General features: G+C 43.0%; 1 protein-coding gene across 1 annotated transcript in view; it reads left to right on the forward strand.

Moving 5' to 3' along the window:
• Positions 1-2,147: 2,147 nt before the first annotated feature.
• Positions 2,148-27,771, forward strand: part of LOC134565703 (17-beta-hydroxysteroid dehydrogenase 13-like) — a 72,263-nt gene continuing 46,639 nt past the window's right edge. Inside the window, exons 1-4 of the mRNA XM_063425342.1 lie at positions 2,148-2,411; positions 21,637-21,744; positions 23,359-23,490; positions 24,004-24,110. Coding sequence (XP_063281412.1) covers positions 2,202-2,411; positions 21,637-21,744; positions 23,359-23,490; positions 24,004-24,110 — 557 coding nt within the window. The 5' untranslated portion in view covers positions 2,148-2,201. The remainder of the gene's footprint in view (positions 2,412-21,636; positions 21,745-23,358; positions 23,491-24,003; positions 24,111-27,771) is intronic.

The following is a 27,771-nucleotide window of genomic DNA, read 5'->3' on the forward strand; positions in this document are numbered from 1 at the left end:
AAAGGGTGGGGGCGGAGCCAGCAGCGCACGGAGCGGTCGCATCTCAGCGAGCTCCGACTCCAACTCAACTAAAAAGACCATTCAGTGGCGAAATCTGTACGCGAACCTACCTGATAACCCGACCACGGAGGAAGGGTATAACATGGGCAGAAAGACCAAGAAAACAAAGGCTGACAAAAGCCCTCCCAGACGGGATATCGGCGAAATGCTGCGGAACACGCAACAGGCCGCATGGTCAAAGATGGCGCTGGAGGAGGATATTGCCTCATACTCCTCAGAGGACTTTGACACAGACCTGATGGAGGGAGCATCCTTCGGGCCGACACCAAAACGCACCACGGTGAACAACACTCCCGGAGACCCGGTCACTGCAAGACAACTCAAAGAAATGCTGTCCGAATTACGCGAAGACCTATCAGCAGACATGGCCTACTATAAAGCAGCCATAGAAGGTGCCCAGTCGAAAATCATCCAGCTGGAGGCCTGTACACAGGACTCCAGATTAATGGTGGTAGAGCAACAAGTGGCTGACCTGGCAAAGCAGCAACATGCCATGGCAGACCGCCTGGACGCACTGGAGGACCAAAGGAGGCGCCACAATCTGAAAATTAGAGGGATACCTGACTCGGTGAGCCTCACTGAGCTACCCCACTACATCAGGCGCCTCCTAAGTGCCCTACTCCCGCCAAAACAGGCGAAGTCCCTGAGGCTTGACGGGATGTTCCGACTACCGAAGCCGACCCGGGCTCCAGCGACCGCATCCGCGGACCTCATCTTACGGTTCCAGAGCACATCGGACAAAGCGCCACTACTAACCACACTAAGGGGCAAAACTACATTGCTATTTGAGGGCAGCAAACTAACATTTTTCCAGGATATCACCAAAAGCACGCTTACCTGGCGGAACTCACTACAACCGCTGTTACAACACCTCCGAACCAGAGAGCTACCCTACCGCTGGGGGACCCTGCGAGCAGTATCGTTCTCTTTCAACGGGATCTCACATAAAGCACAGAGCTACCAAGAATTGGAATCGCTCCTGACATCTGCGGGTATACTCCAAACTGCACTTACCAAAAGAACGGGACTGTCCAGGATCAACCCAGCTACCGTACGGGAGTTCACCCCGAGAGCACCTCTGGAACCGACACCGCCCGGCCCACCGACTTGAGACACTCGGGACTATATACCTCAAGGGGACACTTCTTACCCACCACCACCGCTAACCATGCTTTACACAGTTCAAGCTACCTGCAAACTACTGTTGTGTGTGTTTTTGTTTTTTAAGATGTTTTTGCGGCTCACCCCCTGACACTAACCTGATGATAGTGTTCATATAGTGTTCATGTTGTTGATATTGTCCCAGCAACCCCCTACACTGACATAAAATGGCTCAGCCTCGTTTTCTGCTGCACCCGAGTATAGATAACTGAACCCGAGACACATAGGCAGACAACCAACTAGACAGCTGACGAGCCTCCGCACGCAGTAGCCCTTACTGTAACGTTCGCAGCCGGACTCTTAGAGCCATAAGCCCAGCCATACTCGAGTACCACACCAATCCTCTTCCCGCACCCCACCTGCCGATTCCTAAACGAGCCCTTTCAATGAGCATACGCGCAAATCGGAAAAATAGGGGTAGATCCCCTATGTGAAAGACACGAAGATAGCACTCACTCCTGACAGCATAATCACATAGGCTCACACAGACAAGTTCCTAATATGTTTATCATAATACAACCTTATTCAAAAATGTGCAATGTTTCTTTACGCCCATTACTGTTTTTCAAATGTTATATTTATCGCTGGCTGTTGTGTCGTTGCCTACCGCCATGTTATATGTATGAGCACGATAAAATGAAGAATAAAAAAAAAAAAAGAGGCTGCCTCTCCTATGAGATGCTACATTGTCTTATGAGACCCCAATCTGTATGGAAAACGTACATCCCCTCTTCTTTATTCTGTATCCCATTTCACAAATGCCTCAATAAAAGAAAGATTGACCCCCCCAAAAAAAAAACAAAGAAAAAGAAAGAAAGAAAGGGCAACATATACATGATTTTTCAAAAACAATTTTGCAATCACAGTTAACTTGTAGAACTAGCCTTTCAACTCTGACGAAGTAATAATGCTCTTTGACTGTAATGCTCGTTGGACTGTAAGAGTTGAACATTACAGCTCGCCTCTTCATACAGGTAACAATGAATATCTTCCTGGAAATACTTCTTCTGCTGCTTACATTCATCTACTCGTACTTGGAAGCCTTTGTGAAACTTTTTATACCCTTGAAAAGAAAATCTGTGAGTGGTGAGATTGTCCTAATCACTGGCGCTGGACATGGAATAGGAAGGATCACAGCAACTTTGTTTGCCAAACTTGAAAGCGTTCTGGTTTTATGGGATATTAATAAGGTGAGAAAAATTGCTTTACAATACCTTAAATAATGACTTATAATGTCCAATAAACAGTCGAATAACCCACCGGTTTACCATTCTTAATTTCTTTAAATGGGAATCATGCCTTAATTTAACAACCCAATATTTTAAATAGAAATGCTTGTAAAAAAAAAAAAAAAAATGTTCCCTGCAGGGCTGCATGTTGTATAAGTTAACACATGATAATTCTGTACATTCTGTGCTTTGCAGTGTCTTGATACGAGAGCTTTTCAAGTATCTTTTTTTCAAATCCTTGAACTGTATAGGTAGAATTCTGGCTGATAATGTATAAATAGCTTTGACAGATCCGAAAGACAAGGAGCAAGAAACGAGCTTTTGGACAGCAACAAGTAAGGAGCTAAGATCGGATAAACAGTCCCACAATAAATAAATAAAAGCATGTCGAAAATAAACATGCAGAAAAATTAACATACTTAGAATATATAGTAATATTTATTTATACAGCTCCAACAAATGTCAGTGTTGGATACCGTGAGTAAAGGACATAATAAAACATAGCAGATAAATCACTAGAAACATAACATAGAAACATAGAATGTGACGGCAGAAAAGAACCATTCGGCCCATCTAGTCTGCCCAGTTTTCTAAATACTTTCATTAGTCCCTGGCCTTATCTTATAGTTAGGATAGCCTTATGCCTATCCCACGCATGCTTAAACTCCTTTACTGTGTTAACCTCTACCACTTCAGCTGGAAGGCTATTCCATGCATCCACTACCCTCTCAGTAAAGTAATACTTCCTGATATTATTTTTAAACCTTTGCCCCTCTAATGTAAGACTATGTCCTCTTGTTGTGGCAGTTCTCCTTCTTTTAAATATAGTCTCCTCCTTTATTGTGTTGATTCCCTTTATGTATTTAAGTGTTTCTATCATATACAATGAGGTGTAGTGAACTGAAAACCAAATTGAAAAATGTGGCAAAACCAAATGATTTTGAAACATTCTCAAAGTTGGCTAATGTCACAAGTGGACATTTTAAGCTAAATTTCACAAATGGATTTCAATTCACTACAACACGAGAAAGGAAAAACAAAATAGCTCTGCAAGCAATTTAAAGGGATAAAGGATGGGTGAAGGACAGGTGACTTTTAGGGTATTTAGTAGACTAAGGGCAAAAGGGGTGTGCTGTTTAGATTGTGGCTACTTACCTTCCAACAATGGAAAGTATAGATTCAGGGCGGTTGGGCAGACCTACAGGGGTCTTTTCCAATGACAGGCAACATGATGATGGACAAGAGGACAGATTATCCCAATGAAGGGATGTGTTAGACTGAAATCCTTCTGGCAGGCTCACAACCTATAGGACCACAAAAAAAGAATTGCTGAAGAGCTGCTGAAACTCTCTTTGCATGGTCCTAATGCTCACTTCAATTATGCCCTTGTGCTGTGCTCTGTGGGGACAGTTCTCTGGTGTCCCCAGATGTGGACAGGATGACAGGACAGGACCCTAAATTAGAAAGGTGTGACAGTTCGCTGGCCTATGGATATTATGGTGGTTAGTAGTGCAGGAATTAGTAAGACATGTTAAAGAAAACCTTTTGATGCGCTCTTACTTATAATGTGTTTTGTGTTAACCCTTTCCTCTTTTTTCTTTTTTATTAATTGATGCTACCTGAATTTATTAAAACTTTATGACGGCATTTTTAGAATTGTATACTTCCATGATCTGTTCATAGCAACAGAGAATGATCGATCAATGGTGGAGATTACCTGTGAATACAGATTACATTATAGTGTATGGTAGTATTTAAAGATATAATTGATGATGGTGTCCCATGCAGCTATCATTGTGCCTATGTGAAGAAATTCTAAAAGCCCTACATCCTCTAGGTAATTATTTTTGTTTATATTTATTTCCTTTAAAAATATATATATATATATAGAAGTGCAGATTTCAGTTACTTTATATATGCTACATGTACTGTAATCAGATAATTGTCACGCTATTGTATTCCGAATGCATATCTCTAACTCATTGCACGACAAAATAAGGAATTTAAATAAAATTTAAAAAATGTTCCTAAAAGCCTGTTGGGCATTGTTTGCATAGTCTATTAAATCTAGAATAGTGAGAATATTTTAGAGCAAACCTAGACCCAAATAAGGACACCAGTGAACATTCATAATATCAAATAAACCGAGCCCTGGAGTGTTAGTGAGGTGTGAGAAGTGTCTTTTGGAATACCATTGAAAAGATTAAGCATTTTAAAGAAATATCCCAAGCACCATAACCATGACAATGTCCAGTTATTTTTAGGACCTTAACACATGTTATGCTTCCTGCTATTCCTAGTATTGATTGTCTCACTGTGTAAGCACTGTTGCCAATTATTAAAACGTGCCTTTTATATACTATTACTCTTCCAGCCCTTAGACTATTGAATGTTTATGAAAACAAACTGCATATACTTGACCAGTTTCAAATCACTCCCCATCGCTATAGGTCCTATATAAAGCCCTTATCTGTAATACATACACACAATACTATCAGACAGATCAATCAGACATGCGTTTGTATGATAACTTGAATAGCTTTGAACTATGGCTCACTGATCTACTATCGAACTTTGTGCTAGCTTTATTATGCTAAGTTCAGAGGAACTGAACCTGTTTAATCACAATGTCTTGTAATTGTGAACTCTGCTCACAATTGTTTACATTGTTTATGCAACTCTTCTGCGTTATTATATACACTCAGAGACACCCAACGCTATGAGCAAGATAATTTTGATGAGATCAAATTAGGTTAGTCTGGTATGCCTAGTGCAACACACAGGGATGAGGGAGTCTGACTTGTAATGAAATGCTCAAAACTGGATATAGGCAGAAATTTCACCAAAAATCTGTCTAAAAATAATAAAAAGTAATAGAATTAACACCGTGAGTCCAGTGTGGTGGATCCAGGAGCTGGTTCACTAGAAAAGGCTTAGGTTAAAATTTCACTAGTAAGGGCATATAATTCAAGAAATCCAAGATAAATGACAACACTTGTATATATGGTGTGTATACCTTCAAATCTGCTAGAGACAGAATCAATTTGATACACGCCAAATACTATACTTTATAAGGGAAAGATTTGAACCACTTTGTGTGTAGGAGAACAGTATGAGGAACTGCTTCCTATATTTTAATAAAATTGGTGTAAGAATTAGTGTGTGATGACACAACAATATATGGTGTATACGTCTTTAAATCTGTAGAGACAGAATAAGTGAAGTATATACCAGATAATATACTTTATGATATAAAGATATAAACCTTATAGGGTAGAGATACAGTATAAATGACTGTATTCCATAATGCAATAAAATCAGTAAAATCCAATAAAATCAAATAAATTAAAAATGATGGTTGAAAATTAGAAATAGTACAACGTTTATTAGGCAAAAGTGACTGTGCCAAAGCATTCAAAATACTACAATATATAAAGAATAAAAATATATACAAATATATAAAAATAACAGTCAGGGATGGTTTGCAAGATTGTTACCAGCACATCTGTATTTGTTATTCCGATTTTGCCACAGGGACCGGTTAGGATGGATATGGATAGTTTGTTGTATAGAGTAAATCACTATCTGCCGGCTGTTCGTGAGGTTGGCGTGCGTCCCAGACCTCACTCTGGGTCATGCACGCTACTGGCCGGTCGGTCCCCAGGTCTCGGAATGCTCTTGTGCTCGGTGGAAGAAAACACCTTTGCTGGCTCTGCAATCTGCGTCCGTACCCCGTTTGGTCTGTTGTGGTCTAACGAGTTTCGTGAGTGTCAGCCCCACTTCATCAGAGACAGGATGAGGATTCTTCAATACAACATGGTTTAAATACAATTCTAGCTAATTAAAACCAATTAAAAGCAATTTATAATACTTTGGTGTAATGATCATTTTGGGCAATGGTATACTAAACTGTTGATTGTGATATACAAACATACAAATAGAAATAGAAGTTTGAACATATTATTTCAGTGTACAAAATCCATCATTGAAGTTTATAGGTATAAATCCTGGAAACATTAGAAATATTGGAAGCATAAAATGCATTAAGAACATTGAAAATACCTATAGGGTATATCTGTTGAGCTCTATGCATATTAAGAACATTTAAAATATCTATAAAATATTAAAAAATATATAAAATATATAAAATACATATAAAGTGTATAAAGGTCAATATACGGTACATTATGCATATTATAGATACTGTTGGAAAAAAATATTATTATGGTTGTAGAAATTATTATTATTATAAAAATTATTGTAAAAATTAATATAAAGATTAAACCATAAATTTATAATAATGGAAATAAAAATAATAATATCCGGTGAAAATAACAGAAGAAAATGCACATTTTAAAAAATAGTACAATAGGTACAGTTACGAATACCTAAGATTGTGCTAGATAGTCCTGATATGATGTGTACATTACTTGAGACATAGTGTCTGATTTTATGAAGAGTCTTAGATGGTGATATAAATAACAAAATCATGTTTGTACTAGAACGCTGTGTAATGAAATTCACAGTATAGAAAGGTATTTAATCGGAAGAGTAAGTGGTGAAAGATAAATAAATAAACTGCAAGGGGATATGTGTTACGGTTGATATTTATATTGTAAATTGATCAAGATAAATAAAGTTATATAAAGTTTCTATATTGATCGATACCTTGCGTTGGAAAACAGGAAAGGCAAAACCTGCTGGTGAAAACACACTGGAGGAAGAGAGAGAAACAGAATAAGTTAATCTGATGTTGTTTAATTAGTTAGTCTGGAAGTGAGAGGAGAATGCTGGAGACTAGAACTACAATAGAATAAAATGAAATAAAATAAAATATAATATATATAATATATTATTATTATTATTATTATTATTATTTTATTATTTATATAGCGCCAACAAATTCCGTAGCGCTGTACAATGGGTGGACTAACAGACACATAATTGAGATTAGACCACTGGACGTACAGGAACAGAGGGGGTTGAGGGCCCTGCTCAATGAGCTTACATGCTAGAGGGAGTGGGGTATAGTGACACAAACGGGTTAAAGTAGGGGAATTAAATAGTTTGTTAGAGAAGGGTTTATTGAGTGCTTGGTAGGTCATTTTTGACAGTTGCAGGAAAGGAGTCATGGGGTGGGGGATGAGAAGCCTGCTGACAGTTTAATTGATACGCTTTAACGAATAAGTGAGTTTTCAAACATTTTTTGAAGGAGTGGAGGCTGGGTGAAAGTCTGATTGAGGAGGGAAGGGAGTTCCACAGAATAGGTGCAGCCCTAGAGAAGTCTTGAAGGCGAGCGTCAGAGGTGGGGATCCGGGCAGAGGATAGGCGTAGGTCTTGGGATGAGCGCAGGGGTCTCGACGGGATATACTTGTGTATGAGGGAGGATAGGTATGTTGGAGCAGCATTATGTAGGGATTTGTAAGCAAGTGACAGAATTTTGAATTGGGCCCTATATCTAACTGGAAGCCAATGCAGGGACTGACAGAGCGTGGAGGCGTGGGAGGTGCGACCGGACAGGAAAATAAGCCTCGCAGCCGCGTTCATTACAGATTGCAGCGGTGCAAGCTGGGAACATGTAAGACCGCTCAGAAGGGGATTGCAGTAGTCGAGGCGAGAGAGAAACAACAGCATGAACCAATATCTTAGCCGCGTCCGGCGTTAGATATGGGCGGATGCGCGCTATGTTCTTGAGTTGGAAGCGACAGGATTTGACTATCGATTGGACATGGGGAGTAAAAGAGAGGTCAGAATCGAAAAGAACCCCTAGGCAGCGAGCCTGCAAGGTAGAGGTGATAGTAGCGCCGTTGACTTGGATGGAGACAACAGGAGTAGCAGCACTTGAGGGAGGAAAAACTAGAAGTTCTGTTTTGGACAGGTTGAGTTTAAGGAAGTGAGCAGCCATCCAGTTGGAAATAGCAGAGAGGCAGTCAGAAACACGAGTCAAGGTGGGCGGAGAGAGATCAGGGGAGGACAGGTAGATTTGCGTGTCATCTGCATATAAATGATATTGGAAACCAAAGGAGCTGATGAGTTTACCAAGGGAGGCAGTATAGATGGAGAACAATAGGGGGCCGAGGACAGATCCTTGGGGGACGCCGACAGAGAGGGGTTGGTGAGAAGAGGCAGAACCAGAGAAAGAAACACTGAAAGAGCGCTGGGAGAGGTAGGAGGAGCACCAGGAGAGAGCAGTATCCCGTAGACCAAAGTTACGAAGAATGTGAAGAAGCTGTTGATGATCAACAGTGTCAAATGCGGCAGAAAGATCAAGGAGAATTAGGATAGAGTATTGGCCGTGAGATTTAGCAGCAATTAAGTCGTTGGATACTTTGGTCACAGCAGTTTCGACAGAGTGACCAGCGCGGAATCCAGACTGAAGGGGGTCAAGCAGAGAGTTGGATTCGAGAGTCTGTCAATCTGGCGTACACAACTCTCTCGAGGATCTTGGAGGCAAATGGGAGTAGCGAGATAGGGCGGTAGTTGGATGGGGAGTTGGGATCAAGGTTGGGCTTTTTCAGAATCGGGGTTACGGTTGCATGTTTGAAGGGTGAGGGAAATGTGCCAGAGGAAAGGGAGAGATTGAAAATGCTAGCGGGAGGAAGAGCAAGAAAGGGAGACAAAGTGCGGATGAGATGCGAGGGAATAGGATCGAGAGAGCAGGTGGTGGGGCGGGAGGACAGGAGCAGTGCAGAAACCTCTTGTGCTGTAGCAGGTGCAAATGTGCATAGGATGGCAGGGGGAGTGGGGTTGGGTGATATAATGATAGGGGAAGGAGAGAGATTAGAGATCTCTTTCCTGATTGTAGAGATCTTCTCAGTGAAATGAGATGCAAAGTTTGTGGCGGACAAGGTGGTGGAAGGAGGGGTAGTCACAGGGCGAAGAAGAGCATCAAAAGTGTGAAACAGGTGTTTGGGTTGATGGGACAGTGTGCTTATGAGGGTTTTGAAGTAGTTTACTTTTGCAGAGGAAAGAGCCATGCTGTAGGAGCGCAGCATAAATTTATAGTGGACAAAGTCAGATGCAGAGTGAGACTTTCTCCACCAGCGTTCAGCAGTTCTGGAACATTTTTGGAGGTAACGGGTCAGCTTAGTGTGCCAGGGTTGTAGTTGGGGGCGCTTGCTGCGTTTAACTGTAGGAGGTGCCATGATGTCAAGTTGAGAGGAGAGAGTGGAGTTGTAGAGTGAGGTTGCAGAGTTAGGGCAGTTGAGATTTGAGATGGGTAAAAGGAGTGTTTGGAGTGTGGTGGAGAAGTGCTGGAGATCGAGGGAGTTGAGGTTTCTGCGAGGTTGGAGAGTTGATGGTGTTGAAATTTTGGTATGAGGTATGCAGATGTTAAATGTTAGCAGATGGTGGTCAGACAAAGGAAATGGATCAGTGGAGAGATCAGAGGTGGTACAGAGATTGGTGAAGATGAGGTCAAGAGTGTTTCCTGCGGTGTGAGTTGCGGAGGAGGAAATCTGTATAATATATAGTGGAATATGTATAGTATATGGGTCAAAGAAAATGAATTAAGGGAAAATAATAATGAATTAAGAGAATATATGTGGGATTCAATCATTGGAAATAAGTGGCTGTTGTGTAGTGGAAGAAATATATGTATACATATGTATGTGCATATGCACATATGTACAAATGCACTAATATTAGGTTCCATCTGTGTACCTTAAATGGGTGAGTGTAAGTGTATATAGATTGAGATGAGTGTACACCTAGTGGATTCATTCAAGATATGTTATAAACCATGGAAAATAGATAGCTAAAGTGTAGTTGGACAGACATATGTATATGTAAGTAGACTAGTGTTAGGTTCCATCTGTGTACCCTAGATGGATGAATGTAAGTGCATATGGATGCATATGTGTATTAAAAAGGAGTGGATACATACATACATGGCGAATTATGCGTAATATAATATTTAAATAGACACAATACAACATTGCAGTAAAATAGATAAAATAAAAATAAAATAAAATAAAATAAATTAAATAAATAGATTAATTGGATACAATATTGAAAGATAGAGCGTATGGTGTATAAATCCAGAAAGAAAAAAACAACAAGAAAAACAAGAAAAAACAAGAAAAACAAAAGGTCTCTAGGTTAAAAATCCACCTTGCTTCAATTTGGTCTAGGTTTCTTTCCATGTCCCCACCTCTCCAATGTACGTTCACTTTTTCGATGGGTAAGAACTTAAGTCTTGTGGGGTCTCCTCCATGGAATTCTTGAAAGTGTTTGGAAAGATTGTGTGTCTGCAGTCCCTTCTTGATGTTACGTATATGTTCTGCTATTTTGGTTTTCAGAGATCTCTTTGTTCTTCCCACGTACTGTTTTGAGCAAGGGCATGTGATGAGATAAATTACTCCTACTGTATCACAACTCATATCGGTTTGTAGGTTATATTCTTCCATGTTGTTTGTGGATTGGAATTTGGTAATTTCCAATTCCAAGGAGGGGTTGTTCTTACATGCTATGCATTTGGTGCATCTTCTGAAGCCTCTGGTTTTTGGTCTGTCCTGGATGTCATAGGAGGATTTGAGAGTTGGAGCTAACATGAGTTGCAGGTGAGTTGCAAATTGTAAAAATAATTTATGCTTCCAATATTTCCAATGTTTCCAGGATTTATACCTATAAACTTCAATGATGGATTTTGTACACTGAAATAATATGTTCAAACTTCTATTTCTATTTGTATGTTTGTATATCACAATTAACAGTTTAGTATACCATTGCCCAAAATGACCATTACACCAAAGTATTATAAATTGCTTTTAATTGGTTTTAATTAGCTAGAATTGTATTTAAACCATGTTGTATTGAAGAATCCTCATCCTGTCTCTGATGAAGTGGGGCTGACACCCACAAAACGCGTTAGACCACAACAGACCAAACGGGGTACGGACACAGATTGCAGAGCCAGCAAAGGTGTTTTCTTCCACCGAGCACAAGAGCATTCCGAGACCTGGGGACCGACCGGCCAGTAGCGTGCATCACCCAGAGTGAGGTCTGGGACGCACGCCAACCTCACGAACAGCCGGCAGATAGTGATTTACTCTATACAACAAACTATCCATATCCATCCTAACCGGTCCCTGTGGCAAAATCGGAATAACAAATACAGATGTGCTGGTAACAATCTTGCAAACCATCCCTGACTAATATTTTTATATATTTGTATATATTTTTATTCTTTATATATTGTAGTATTTTGAATGCTTTGGCACAGTCACTTTTGCCTAATAAACGTTGTACTATTTCTAATTTTCATCCATCATTTTTAATTTATTGGATTTTATTGGATTTTACTGATTTTATTGCATTATGGAATACAGTCATTTATACTGTATCTCTACCCTATAAGGTTTATATCTTTATATCATAAAGTATATTATACTATACTATACTATACTATACTATACTATATATTATATACTTCACTTATTCTGTCTCTACAGATTTAAAGACGTATGCACCATATATTGTTGTGTCATCACACACTAATTCTTACACCAATTTTATTAAAATATCGGAAGCAGTTCCTCATACTGTTCTCCTACACGCAAAGTGGTTCAAATCTTTCCCTTATAAAGTATAGTATTTGGCGTGTATAAAAAATGTATTCTGTCTCTAGCAGATTTAAAGGTATACACACCATATATACAAGTGTTGTCATTTATCTTGGATTTCTTGAATTATATGCCCTTACTAGTGAAATTTTATTCTATCTTTAGTGTAAAAATGATCCTAATTAAGAAATTAATATTTTGCTTAAAGTGACCCTATAGTCACCAGAACAACTACAGAGAAAAGGCAGTGTTTACATAGATGGCCACTGGAGGGGCTTCCTGGCTTAGGGCTGCACAGTAGGCAGCCCTGCCGCTCTGCATGGAGACGCAGAATTTTCCTCATAGAGATGCATTGATTCAATGCATCTCTATGAGGAGGTGCTGATTGGCCAAAACATTTTGCCCTGACCCCATGCTGATTTTAGCCAATAAGGTGTGTTTTAAACTTTTCTAGGGGGGCTAAGGGGGGGGAAAGCCATCTATATGGTGGATTTAACACTATAGGGTCAGGAATACATGTTTTTGTTCCTGACCCTATAGTGACCCTTTAACACTTTCTTTACTAAACTCTCACGGTAGCAAAAATTTAGTCAGTAACACATCAAAAATAAGATATGAAGGGGGCGGAGCCTGACCTCGGAGGTGAACGGACGCACATGCCTGGAGCTCCGTGCTCACAATAGAAAAAACGACTGAAACCCGGCGCGAATTTGACAGAAAATCACCCACAAATACCCACCAGGTCAGCCTGAACACCGTGGGGCGAAAGATTAAATGACTTCCAGCGGACAAACCCGCACCGGGACTTACCATTGGGGACATATGGAGAAGGGCGCAGGGCGCCAACTGACCCAAAATGGCCGCGCTGTCCGGCGGTTGCTCGGACTTCTCGGACGAGTTGTCCGGCGACGCTGAAGAGGACTACCCACTCATCCCAGCACAAGCTCCCTCACAAAAGCAGAGGTGCACCAAATCGGGGTCGGATACATCCCGGTGACCATATCGGTCCTAAAAGATCTACTGGCAGACCTGCAAAGGAATCTCTCGGCAGACATCACAGCAGTACGCAGTGATCTGCAGGGACTGACAGGCCGCATTGGGGCCCTAGAGGGAGCAGCACAAACGAATACCCAACACATCACCCAGCTTCAACAAGCCGTACAAACTCTGCAGCAACAGAATCTGCTGCATGAACGCCGTTATGCGGCCCTAGAGGACTCACGGCGAAGAAACAATCTTAAACTCAGAGGGGTCTCAGAAAGCATCCCCGACATAGAACTACCACATTTTCTGCAACGCATGCTGACGGCTATTCTACCACAAAGGCAGGGAACAGCCATTACTCTGGAAAGATTCTTTCGAATCCCTAAACCCAACACAGCCCCCACCACAGCCCCCAGGGACTTGATCATTACCTTTCAAAACTGCAAAGACAAAGCAACAGTCCTCACGGCGTTACAAAACAAATCACCCCTTCATATTGAAAATATGGCGATTTTATTCTATGCCGACTTGTCAAGCGGCACGCTAGCCTGGAGGCGAACGCTACGACCACTCACCTCCTTACCCAGCAACATGGGACTCGCTACCGCTGGCACCAATCTCGCAACCGCCACCTTTATCCTGCAGGGACGAACACCTGACCCCTACGCAGCGGTCACTACTTGAACAGAGACTCAAGTGACCCACAGGACAATTTAATAACTTCACGGTTTTATTTTTATTACTAGCACTAATGGTTTCCTTAACCTCTGTTCTCTCTCTTTTCCTGTAGTCTATATTACACCTGCTGATACATCACCCCATTTTTCCATTCCTCAGACGTCCTACCTAATTAGATCTGGCATACATGACTGTCCATTACCCCCCCCCCCCCCTCTCATCACCGGGTACACAGGCACACACATGAGCACCCCCGTGCAGCATCTCGCCTGGCCCGACACCACACACCCACTAACAACCCTGTTAAACTTGTATGAGCCGGCTCATACCCTCATTGGACCGTGACTTCAACCCGGCCTCCCGAACCTTAGGGCTACTCGTAGCAACACAGGGCTAATTACAAGTAGCCTCCAGTGGCATTATCCACCTAAACGCTGTGCCAGGACTTACTAGTAAGTGCCTGATGTTAGGCAACACGTAGGTATGCACATCAGCCACTAGGTTCTGAAAGCGATCGACTGGCCCCAGCTTGATTGCTACCCTAAGCTGACTATAAGGCTCAGTTGCACTAGGTTACTCACAGCACCAACGGGGTACAGCCTATCTGAATAGCGACCATTAACTTCTGCCGAGGCAGATTTACCCAAACCACTGTCTGCATTAACCGGTGGACTCTGTAGCGACGCCGCCTCAGGGTATGGGACAGCCCTAACATAGTTACTAGCCCCGTGTTCTTCTTTTTAAACAATGTTTATTTCCTACAGTTCAGCATTTATAAAAGTAGCGCAACCCACACACGCTTTCAAGACACCTCAACTACAGTAGTAAAAGTGAACCAGCTTTCTTACACAAGAGATGTTTTATAGACATGTCAGACGTTTAAGTTCATTATACCATAACAGCACACATCTGAGCGCTCCACACGTACCGCTTCAAACATACGCCTATACTCATAGATCTTGCATATATCACCTGTGCCCTGGCTATTTCACGAATGTGTGCAGTTACCTTATGTACTCTAATATTAAAAAATTGTGCAGACACAGCCAAATGAAGCAAAGTATGCACTTTTCGGATGTAATTTCTGATGTAATCTGTTTCGTTGTGAATTTTGCATGTCCCTGCACTCGTTATTGTGACGATGCAGGATGTTATGTTCCCTCATGCACAACAAAAATAAAGAATTTAAAAAAAAAAAATACTTCAGTAAAGCTCAAAAAAAAAAAAAATAAGATATGAAGACTAAAAAAAATAAGATATAAAGACTAAAAACTTAAAGTCTGTAAAAACAAGGGACTCAAAAAAACGAACAGCGCCAAAAGGAAACTGAAGGAATAACCACTAATGAAGATTTAAACTCATTTAGGACACCAACCACAATGAAAATCCTTGAACTGTAAGTTGTACAAAAAGGTCACACTGAAAGAAAAGAAATGGGTGAAAAGCACTTGAATAGGAAACACATAAACTTGCAAACACGTATTGTAATAATATATATTTGTTATAAGGAAACACATGATTCTTAAATGTGCATAAATATGCAATAGAAAATTTATATAAGACCAATCTGCAATTACATATCTAAAAAAATTTAACAATCAAAACAAGTTGTATCAAAAAGTAATCCAGAAAGGAAAGGGAGGGAAAATATTTGCCTTCTGCCAAGATTATTTATACACAGTGCCCCATACTGAATGTGCACCAAAAGTAGCAACAGAACTTTCTAAAGATAACAGCCAGCCAAGTTTTAACTGAAACCGGTTGTTTATGAAGACGGACATAACATATTAGTTGTTAACACAATAAAGCGGATCGATGAGGCACCATAACTGAAATATATCACAGGAGAGTAGGAAGCATACATAGTTTGGATTATCCCAGTACAAACTGGTAAAAAAAATGATAGAAGAATCTCATTTTGTAGGATGCACAATAAGAAAAGTTACCTCCTAAGCCAGGGAATGTAGAAAGTATTAACATCAGGTGCGGACATCTGAAACCCTACGAAACTAGACACAATAATAACGTGAACTACCCAGAAAGTTGACAAAGTGATAAATTCTTGTTGCCAATTGTGTAAAAAACGCAGAACTTCAACATCTTGAAGATATGAATATTTGGGGACTGTGGTACAAGACATACCAGTACCTTGCATGAGATGACACAGTTGAAATACCTTGAACCAGAACATGGGCCACAGAAATGGCAGAACGCATGACATTAATGGATTGATAGAAAAAATAAGACGAAAAGATAAAAAAAGACGGTGGGGAAATTGTAGAATAGCTAGAACAGATGCAGTGAAAGGATCAAGGCCCCTTTCGATATACTGACACCATAAGTTCAAGGCTGAGAGGTAGCATTTCCTTTTGCCTTGTGCCCATGAATCCCAAAGGAGGTCTTTAACCTCCTGTGATTATGGCTTTAACATTCCAGAAACCCCAGAAAGCATTCAAACCACGAGATGGAGGTGGTCCTGAAGAACTAGCATATGGGGTTAACTTGAAAATATGGAATCAGTAGGGTATACATGTAAGACATTGATTTGATCCCTAAAGTGTTACTCCAACCATCATACCACTCCTGCTTTCAGAAGTGGTTACGGAAGTAGGAGTCTGACTAAAATGTTGCACATTCTGAGATATTTTCAATTTTCTGCTGTGAGACTAGTTCCAAACCAGCACACATAACTAAGGCAGCCCAGAACTCTCAGCATGTATGTCCCTTCTCACCCTCCCTGCTCTAAATTAAGTCCCCCCAGCAATCGATGCTTCATTATCGCCATATAGTATAGGTAGTATGCTTTATCTGGTTTGAGCATTGGTTTAATCATGCCTCATACTTCTCACATATTCTATTGAAGTTTGCCAAAACCTCTGCATGTTGAGGGCTATACTGTGAGACATTTGGCTTCTCAGCCATCTTGGGAATAAAGAAAGCCCAGGCAGCCCACTGGCTCATTGTGCGCTTCTCCACTAATATGGAAAGACAGTCTTATCTTTGTCGACCAAGATAATCCCCACCGGTCCAAAGCAAGAGCCAATAAGTCGAGGAACAAAGATTTTTTGTCAATCTCTGTTTTATTGAGGCTTGAGTCATGAAGATAAAAAAAATATTGTGACAACAGCACCACTATAAAACAATCAGTAGCGATACATTGGAAGCGATAATACATACATAACCATCTTAATCAAGTGTCAGCATATAACAAGAGATAGATAAGGCTATGTGGTTGTTTGGTCTGTGGCCTGTCCAACAATAAACCAGCTGGTCTAAGTCTGTTTGTTTGTTTGTTTGTTTTTTCAGATTTATATTTTATTATTTTCAGCAAACGTAATAAGGGATACAGAATAAAGAGGAGGGAGGTTAGGTGGGGGGGTTACATAGTTTTACATTTTCTCGATGAACATATCAGCATTTGTTGTTGGAACAAGGGATAGCACTTAGAGGCAGTTACAACATTGATACATTGTGATAGAGCGGATCAATTGTTCGAGTGACTAGGTCACGGTTCTGCATGTGCGTGTTGTCGCCTTGTTGATTGAGCGAGTTTGTGCTGATGTGTGAATCAGGGTGGGGGGGTAGGGGGAATGGGGAGGATGGGGGAGTTCAGATGGGAGACAGTGTATTAGTGGGGGGGGAAGGGCCTGAGAGTCCCTTGAGATTGCTTTGCAACTAGTTTTTTATGCACTGTGTGTCCAGTCTTCCCTAAGAGCATGGTTTTCAATGCATTCGGGGCGTACTGGAGCGGACCTGGGGAGGCGGTTGATTGTGTCACTTGTGTTAGTGTCATCATGGGTATCGGGTCTAGATATCCCACCTGTGTTGTTTGACTCCCCTTCCCATTGACCCCATCCCGTGTCAAATGCTAGTTTCTTTTGCGGAGACATGATTGCCATTCTCTCGTATGTTTTGTATTGAGAGAGTCTAGTCTGGAGTTGGGCTAAAGAGGGGCAGGCCTGTGACTTCCAGTGTTGTGCTAGCAGATTTCTTGCTGCTAATATAGTGAGGGCTGTGATTTGTTTTTGTGAGAGGGAGAGGTTGTCAGGGAGTATTAGTAGGAGACAGGAGATTTTTGTCAGGTGAAATTTGGGGATCTGCAGTTGGTCCAGTGTAGTTGATACAGCGGTCCAAAGGGGCTGGATAGTGCTACAGGACCACCATAGGTGCTCCAGAGTACCCATAGTCTCATTGCACCTCCAGCAAGTGTGTGATGTGTTGGGGTATATGCGGTGAAGCCTCTGTGGGGTCATGTACCAGCGGTATAGGAGTTTTCTGTGGGCTTCAATGTGTGTATAGCACTTTGTCCATTTGGAGAGGCCATTGAGGGCACGAAGCCAGTTGTGGTCTGTCAGTGCTGTCTCACAGTCCGTCTCCCAATGGGGTTTGCAGGGGTGTGATGTGGTAGTGTAGAGTTCTTGCCATGCTTTGTAACACAGTGTGAGTGTTTTGGGTTTCGTGGGAGCCGTCCAGCACCTGCTCAGAAGTATGGAAGAGGTTATCTTGGTCGTGCCTGGTGGTGTATGTAGTGGGAGTGCGTGCGCTTGTAGTGCACTTTTAATTTGTGAATAGGAGAAAATTGCTCTATTCGGGAGTTGCCATTGTGTTTGGAGGGTTGGGAATGGTATGGTACCCTTGGTGTCCAAAAGCTGTGATAGTTTTGTGATTCCTGCTGTGTTCCATACCTTTAGGGGGATGTTGGGCACTATAGTTCGTAAGATTGAGAGTGGAGATTTGGGATGCAATGTATCTCTGTGGCCCACCTGGTCCATAAATGTGTCCCATGTGGTTATTGTAAGTTGCGTGGTTGGGACCAGGTCTGTACGTTTGGCCCTAAATTTCCTCGGTGTCCATAGGTGGTCTGTTAGAGATGCATCTGTAGCGTGCCTGGGTGCGCATGTAAGAGCACGCCCGCAGAAAGCATCGCAGCTTTGTGGTATAGTTGTAGGTTCGGGAGTCCCACTCCTCCAAGCCGTCTGTTTGTTTGTTTTTTAAAGAGAGAGGGACTTATTGTGTCCAGACAGCAGACTGGCATGGCACTCCACACTCAGGAATGGGCGAGTTGTGAGAATAAGCAGCGTAACATTATGAGTAAGCTAGTGGACATAGAGTTTATTGGTAGGGCGGATACATGCTATATTAACCTGCCGTCCGGTATAACACTAATCAGACTAATAATGAAATGATATGTAGTAAATAATAGTATATACTAAAATAATAAGGTGCGCTGTGTCTTTAAGACCCAATATTACAAAGTGCAACAAGTGCAAACTATATAATAAAGTGCAGAGTGATATAAAGTGCACTTAAAATGTGTAATATTAATATAAAATATTATACATACATATGTCCTCTCAAATGGAAATATACATAGAAGAAAAGAGAGACAGAAAAAAAAATAGTGTAAAACCGTATTAAAAATGTAAATTATAAATGCCAAATATTGCACTCACAAAAGTAGAGCAGAATGAGCCTGCTCTAGCTTAAACAGCTTCTTCAAATATAGGACTGCACAGACGAAGATAATCCAAAATATTTATTGCCCAGCACAGCACAGATATGTCACCTTCCTCCACATTCAGCATTAGGTATCAGAGTGTTCGGTTATATGCAGCATAAGGGTGTTGACTGTTCCCTCTGTTTGTTCGCCGCCGTTATTACCGTCTGTATCCAAAAAACTTCCAGGGGGAGGGACTTCCTCAAATGCGTGACGTAAGGTGCGTAACTTTCGTAACGTGCGTGATGACGCGTTTCGCCGTGTTCACGGCTTCATCGAGATCGCGCACCTTATTATTTTAGTATATTCACAAGAGTGTTTGGAGGAGTTTTACACTTGTATTTGGTGCAGCTTCATAATATATAATATTTGTTGGTTAGTTATATTCTAGACTATTTTATTACGAGCGCCTACTTTTTACTTGCTTTTTGTGTAAATAATAGTATATGCCATTGTGGGGCTACGGGACAGAAGTGGAACATTGTCAGGGCTCCGCGGGCGGCTGTGAGGGGAAGCTGCAATCCTCTCGCAGCACTCACCCTCGGTCCATCGCGGTCCCCTCTTCCCCTACCTGTCGGCGAGCGGCGTCCTCTCTGACGCGCCGCTTACGTCCTCCTCCTCTCCTCCCAGCGGCAGCATGTATAACGCTGCACGCTGGGAGCCGGCACATTTATCCGAATGCCGGGGTCGGCGTTAAAGCAACAGCGCAATAATCACAGTGGGAGTTATAGATATCCCCCATGTGTGATTGTTAATTCTGATTGGAAGTTATCCAATCAGAATTAAGCACAGGATTTAAATACTTACCTTTCCTGTCTGTATTGCAATTTGCTCGTGTTTCTCTCTGGTTACTGAATATTAGGCTTGTCATTCCGATTCTCCTGTTTTCTCCATTCCTTTGACATCAGCTTGTTTCGCGTTCTCCTGTTTTCTGGCTCCCTTTACTTGGCTTGTCTCCTGACTATTCTTAGTGTGCTTAACCCGGCCATTCTAAGGACCGGTATTGCACCCTTTACTATCTGTGACCTGTTAGCGTGTTAGGTTCCCGAATCGTGACAAACATGACACAAGCATAGAAATGAGCAACAAAAAAAGATCATCCGACACCCCACGCTGGCAAGCTTCTATAGTCAGTCCCAATGCCAGGTTGAATCATCAAACTCTGTATCTCTCCAGATCTACGTCGACCCCTCTGTCCTTCATAGCGTTGTAGATTGTGTTGTACGACTTGTAGTCGGCTGCGTGTAGTTACTTTTCACCCCATTACCACACGTCTTTGGTCCGAGGCCTTAATGGGCACCCGTACCTTGTGTCCATTGATCCCCTCATCAGGATCGTGGACCCACGAGATCTCCAGGAACCAGTTGTACCCCTGGGTGTATGGATGGCTAAGGAGGAATACCTCCAGTTGGGCACCTAGCTAGCTCAGAAGAAATGCGAGCAGTCTGGGCTTCAGCTACACGCTTGTCATGAAGTGCTGGTGGGTTAGGGCTTTGGGCCATACTGTTCTCCGACCTGGAGGCAAGAATGGTCTCAGCAGGAACCTGCATGGCAGGAGATGAAGGCAGTTCCGCTGGTGCCGTGCGGGATTCTATCCGGTTCCAAAATGCTGCGCAGATTGCATCAAATGTTGCAAGGAATGTGGTCTCCCAATTGCTCACAGATGATTCAGTCTGTGTGTCAGCCATTTTGACCATGCCACGAGGGCTTGCTGCGGCTAGGCAGATTTTCACTGTAGTGCTGTTAGTTGGATATCCCCCACCGATCCGGGGGGGGGGGAGATGGGGAAGCTGTGACACCCATAGTCCCAGGCTGGGAGAGCTGTCGTTTCTCGCCTCCGTGGGTCCCTCCAGGTGAGTAGGCCCAGTAGCCGTCAGATAGACAGCGCCACTCAAAGACTGCTCCAACATGCATCCCTGTAGTCAGTAAGTAGTCGCTGGTGTTTTTACAGGGATTGCCACTTTGTCGTAATCCTATATTTTATAGGAATTGTGTGAGGAGCTCTCATCTAACATGTCTGGCGACCATAATGGTAAGGCCACTTCCCGTTATTATGTTTTTATGATGTTACACTAACAGACACGCAGTACACACATTCACATACATCCATAGACACAATATAGTATAGATACACTTGTATACATACACATACTAGTATACATACAAAAACAAAACAACTGTACTCATACAAAGACACATACCTACACACAAATGTACACATCCATCCTTTATAACTGAATTATCTCTTGAAACATCCTTCCCCTGCTGCTTACGTATCTCTGGGAACTCTAATTCCCATGTATGTTTGCAAATTGCTGCAGTTATAAACTTTTCAAGTAAAAACTACTACTAATTCTATCTTTTATCTTTTGGATTTTTTAAAATCTATTCTCCATTATTTTAAATGTAAATAGAATTATCAGATCAACGTTGAATAACTTTCTAATTTTAAATGTTTTCTCAGAATGGTGTAGATGAAACTGCAAGAGAGTGCAGGAAGCTTGGTGCAAAAGTGTACACATATGTGGTGGACTGCAGCAAACGGGAAGAAATCTATGCAACTGCTGGCAAGGTGAAAATGCAATTCTACTAAACAGATTTGAATGTTAGCCTTTCTTTAGAACTAACATCTTCTATTCCCCTTATTAATTGTGTAGCCTGCCTTATAGTGTCATAATAACATTCTTTGGAACAAATGCCCACAATTACATGAACTGGTCACAAAGTGGTCACAGGGGTTGCAGCTGCAACCAGGCTGTCACTCTAGGGGGCCTGGATGCAGCTGCGACTTCAGCCACCATGGGCTGCCATTACTTCAGGGTAGGTGTATGGCCGCACCAGACCAGGGGGCGCTCAATAACCCTGTGACAGGCAGGAGGGGAGCGCACGGCACAGTGCTCCCTTCCTGCCAGTCATTGTATGTAGCATGGCCAAGCAGACTGCGGTAGAGAGGCCTCTGTTTTCCTTTACTTGGTCTGACAGGAAATTCTGACTGAGAGCACTTCCTGTCAGATTGGTACCATGGTCCGCTGGGCCAAGCTACACAGAGAGAGCAGGTACAGGAGGAGATGTGGTGATGGGGATGATTAAGATACATGGGGTAGCTGGAGGTGTAGAATGAAAAACAAGGAAGGGGACAATAAGAGACATGGAGGGGCTGGGATAAGAGTTTAAACACATGGAAGGGTTGAGGGGGGAATTGAGACAACTGGGGAGATGAGACACATGCAGGAGCAGGGGGGATGAGACACATGAGGTACTGTGGGGAAATTGAGACACATGGAGGGGCTGGGTGGGATGAGACACATGGAGGGGCTGGGTGTGATGAGACACATGGAGGGGCTGGGTGGGATGAGACACATGGAGGGGCTGGGTGGGATGAGACACATGGAGGGGCTGGGGGAGATTGACGCACATGGAGTGGTTTTGGGGAAGAGACACATGGAGGAGCTGGGGAGTGATGAGACACATGGAGGAGCTGGGGAGTGATGAGACACATGGAGGAGCTGGGGAGTGATGAGACACATGGAGGAGCTGGGGAGTGATGAGACACATGGAGGGGCTGGAGGGTGGATGAGACACATAGAGAAGCTGGGGGAGAATGTGGCACATGTAAGGGCTGGGGTGGTAATGAGACAGACAGAGAGTTGGAGGGAGAATTAGACACATGGAGGGGCTGGGGTGATGAGACACATGGAGGGGCTGGGGGGATGAGACACATGGAGAAATTGGTCGGGATGAGACACATAGAGGGGCTGTGGGAGAATAAGACACATGGAAGATCTGGGGGGGTGAAATGAGACAAATAGATTTGCTGGGGGGAAGAATGAGACACATGAACGGGCTGGGGGGATGAGACATATGGAGAAGCTGTGGGGGATGAGACACATGGGTGTTGGCCCAGGGCAATTTTTGCACCGCAGCCCGTTGCTTTATAGTTACGCCTCTGATTGCATGGCATATTCAAGATATGGTCTAATCATTGATTTACAAAGAGGCAAAATTATATTTTTCATTCTGAGACTTAATATCACTTTTTATGTATTTTGATCATTTAGAAATAGGTTGAATAGAAGTGGTCCCAGAACAGTCCTCGTACCACTTTATCCAGCTTTAAAATTTAACATTAATGACAACTCTCTGTACTCTGGTACACACATCAATTTAAGTAAAATGTATTTCCCAGGTCAAAGAAGAAGTTGGAGATGTTAATATTCTGATTAATAATGCTGGTATTGTTTTCTGTGCTGATCTGCTGACGCTGCAAGATAGCCAGATCCAAAAAATATTTGAAGTGAATATTCTTGCTCATTTTTGGGTGAGTGTTTCTTTTTTTCTTTGCAAAACTGCTGTGGTGTATTTAAGCAGCAAGAAAGGTTTACTGAGTAATGTCCTTGAGTTGTGTCACTTTGCATGTATGGGATTGGTAACGGAGTGTGTGCAATTTTCTTCTGTGTCCCAGAGAAGCAAGTGCTGGTTGTGCAACCCATGACACCGAGAGAACTTTGATAGTCCCACTGAATCCAGAATGTTAGGAAGTTATGCTGGATTCTGCATTAGAAAAGTACATATCCTTACATAATTCATTAGAAAAATTCCCTTCAAATATAACCCACCAATTTTCCCATAACCTTCCATGCATCTTTTATTTTCTACTGTTAGTCCCACATCTTGGAAAGATTTAGGTAGCTTTGCTTGACATAGCTATGTGAAATACTCCATATATATTGCAGTCTGCGTTTACTTCTTACTTTGTGCTAATATAAGATGTGTTTTGTATTACCCAGTGCTCTGTGCTAAACTGGAAATATTATCTTTTTCTCTACCAAAGACCACAAGAGCTTTTCTTCCATCCATGATAACCAACAACCATGGACATATTGTTACAGTAGCTTCATCAGCAGGTGTTATTGGAGTTCCATTCTTGGTGGACTATTGGTGGGTATATTATTTCATAGTACTTAAAATCTGTAAATTAATTTCTGGTACATGATCATCAGTTAACCTATTTATGAACAGTCACTTTTCTGTAAATTATACCATTTAATAAAAAAAAAAAAAAAAAATCATAACACAAGTGGATATTAAAAGAACTGTATAGGTACAAAAAAAATGTATATCCTTGTTTCCCCCCAACAGTAAACAAACTGTCACTAAATGCTTTCTCCCTAAATAGTGTAATAATGAGCTGCAGAATTACATTGTATAATCTTTACTTTGATCAGATTGTCTGTTTCTCCTCTGATTTCATGTCATTTCCCCCTTTACTTTTTCCATTCTTCCTGTATTTCAGCTGGACTGTCCACCAATGGCCATGCTCCAGTGATTCTCTATGAGAATCAGTAATGACACACCTTAGTAGGCATGCTTGAGCTTCATGATGCAATTTGCATCACTCAACATATGCCCACAATGCCTGCCCAAGAAGTACTCAGCCTAAGATACACTACAAATACTGCATTCAGACATTAAAACTTACATACCACATCACACACACACAAACGGTTCCTCACCACATTAGGTATCATATCGTGTTATATCTTTATTATAAATAAATATAAAGAGACAGGCAAACTCATAAATACCTATAATGTTTTGTGTTATCTATCTATCTATCTATCTCAATCTAGCTATCTAGGGCAGTTGATTAACAGGGGCAGGAGAGGAAAGAGTTAACAGTGGGTAGTGCGGTTGGCTGACAGGGACTGGCAAAAAAGGGGTTAACAGTGGGTAGGCAGGTTGGCAGACAAACAGTAAGCAGTGAGGTTGGCTGACAGGGGCTGGCAGGGAAAGTGTTATCAGTGGGTAGGGAGGTTGGCTGACAGGGACTGGCAGGAAAGGTGTTTACAGTGGGTAGGGGTGTTGGCTGACAGGAGCTGCAGGATAATTTATTACTCGCATTACAGGGAGGGAGGGAGAGGAACACATATGGGCTCTTGCCTTGTCTCTACTGTGCAGTCTGTACTGTGAGCATTCCTTACACTACAGAAGACATGCCTCTATTTTCATTGGCTGTAAAAGGTACGTTTCTTTCAGAGACTGGGAATCAGGAACATGTTAAAATTTGAGAGGTGGTGGCTAAGGAGGCTGGGTTACACTGCTGAAATCAGCAAAACATTTTACAGCACTGCAGGAAACCTACACAGAATTGTATGAAACCCACATGTATTTCTGTTTTTCAGCGTTAATTTTAGCTTAACCTTGTTGTGTCCAACAAGCTGATTTCACGCATGTGCCATAATGTTGGACAATGTACAACGCTAGGATGGTGCCAATCTAAAATTCTAGTATGTGTTGGAAAAGTGAAACCTACCAACCATTTGTCTACAATTCCTTGGTGATTTTTTTTATTCTAAACTTTTCCAATTATTTAATATTTTTGGATACACATTTAAACTGATTTGTACAAAATATTAAAATAGGGGGGGCGTGTCCGACGGCCGACGAAGATGGCTGTGTGAACGAGCTGCTCCTCGTGGCCCCAGCATATACCGCTTCAACTAAGCGCACCCCACACGCACTCACCTCAACATGGGGCGCACTAAAAGGCAGTCAGAGCCCCAGGGTACCCCGAGACCAACGGGATCCGGGGCAGAGCCCTCTATCCGCTCCTTCCTCGTCACTCCACGAGACTTTGCGTCCCAGCCGGAAATGGAGGCCGCAACTGAGACCGCGACTCCCGCCGGATTTTCCCCGGCTTCATCAGCCTCCCCAGAGACACAGGGCACGCTAGACGGGGACCTGCGCGCCCTCCTGCCCAATTTACTAACCAAGGCAGACCTGGACGCCCTCTCCGACCGCCTCAGCAGAGTCATAAGGGAGGAACTGGCCCAGGTAAGGGCAGATGTAGCCTCACTAGACACACGCCTTACTGTCACAGAGACTGAAACTGGCACCCTCCGGTCTGATGCAGACCTCGCCCGCACCTCCATTACCAACTGTGAATCCAGCTTGGCCCACCTGACCACCTGGGTAGATGATCTGGACAATAGGGGCCGCAGACTCAATCTAAGAGTGCGGGGGGTGAAGGAGGGGGGCCCGACAGAGAACCTGCCAGAGCTCCTACGCACAGTGTTTAGCCATGCCCTGGGGGGACAACAAATTCACAGACTGGGCCTGGTCAGAGCCCACCGCGCTCTGCGCGCACCTCCTGCGCCCGGTGAACAGCCACGGGACATTGTCTGCTGCCTTGACAACTTTGCCATGAAGGAAGATATACTGCGCGGCGCACGCCGCATGAACACAATCCGCATAGATAACCAGCATATATCCATATACCAGGATCTCTCCCGCTACACCCTGCAGGCAAGAAAGGCTCTCAGACCAATCACCATGGCGCTTCAAGCAGCAGGTGTTCCCTACAGATGGGGATACCCCTTCTCGCTATCCGCACGCAGAGGATCAGACCTCCACGTCATAAGGTCCCCGACAGATGTCCCGGGATTCCAGCGCTCCCTTGGGCTCCCGCAGGTGCAGGTTCCGAACTGGCTGACCCACCAATTCATACGCCAAGCTACAGGCCCTCCACCACCACCACCGAGCAGAGATCAAGGCAGGAACAGGCCCCAACGTGACCGCCCATGGCACCCGGACCCAACAGGGCCCGAGGAATAAACACCGCAGCAGCCCTATCACGACAAGAGGTGACGAAGCACCAACGCGACCATCCATCACTCCATGAACTTGTGAGTACTTTCCATTGACTGGGGACATTGTCCAGACACACGCTACACCACAGGGGGGGAAATGGCATGCACCTTGGGAGGGGGGCACGTGGGGGACCGGGACACAGTCACACATGGAAGCTAAACCTACACAGGGACACAAACGCCACTACGGGCGGAAAAAAGACTTCAGGCCTTCAGAAACAGTGAACATTGCAAGAGGCCTAGAAAAACTGACCTCAAAGGCACCAAGGGCCATCCAGGACGCTTCACAAATATGAGACATAACTGCTATAATTTGGCGGGAAGAGGGGGGTGAAGGGGATGTTATTCACTGCACAGACACGCGACCCCAACAGACATACGACCCTAAGGGAGGGACGGGGGGGGGGGAGGGGGGAAAAAACAAGGGGGAAAAAAAAAATGGGGGGGGGGAAGGGAAAAAAAAAAAAGAGGGGCAAAATGATACGACAATAAAGATAACGACACGTAAAGGGGGGAAGAGGGGGGAGGAGAAAGAGGGGTAAAAAAAAAAAGGGGGGGGAAATAATAATAAAGGAGAAAAAGAAAACAAAAAAACAATAAATAAAAAAACAAAAAAAAAAAAAAAGGGGGGGGGAGAAAACAGGACAACATGGGGAAAAAAGAGAGAAATGGGGGAAAAAAAGGGTGGGGAAGGGGACAAGGGAGAGAGGGAAGGAGAACACATAAGGCGTTCCCCACGCACGAAAGGGGGGAAGGTAAAGGGAGGGGAGGGGGGAGGGACGCACAGGTCGCTAAGGCGAGAGGGTGGGAACGTATAGACAGCTCTGACACATCGGGCGGGGGAAAAATAGGACGAATATGAAGACAGGGGATAGGATCAAAGGGAATACACAACCACAGACACCACAACGCGACCAGGCACCCCGGAGCAGACGTGAGGTGGAAAACAC

The sequence above is a fragment of the Pelobates fuscus genome, chromosome 6 (assembly GCF_036172605.1).
Source record: "Pelobates fuscus isolate aPelFus1 chromosome 6, aPelFus1.pri, whole genome shotgun sequence".
Lineage (NCBI taxonomy): Eukaryota > Metazoa > Chordata > Amphibia > Anura > Pelobatidae > Pelobates > Pelobates fuscus.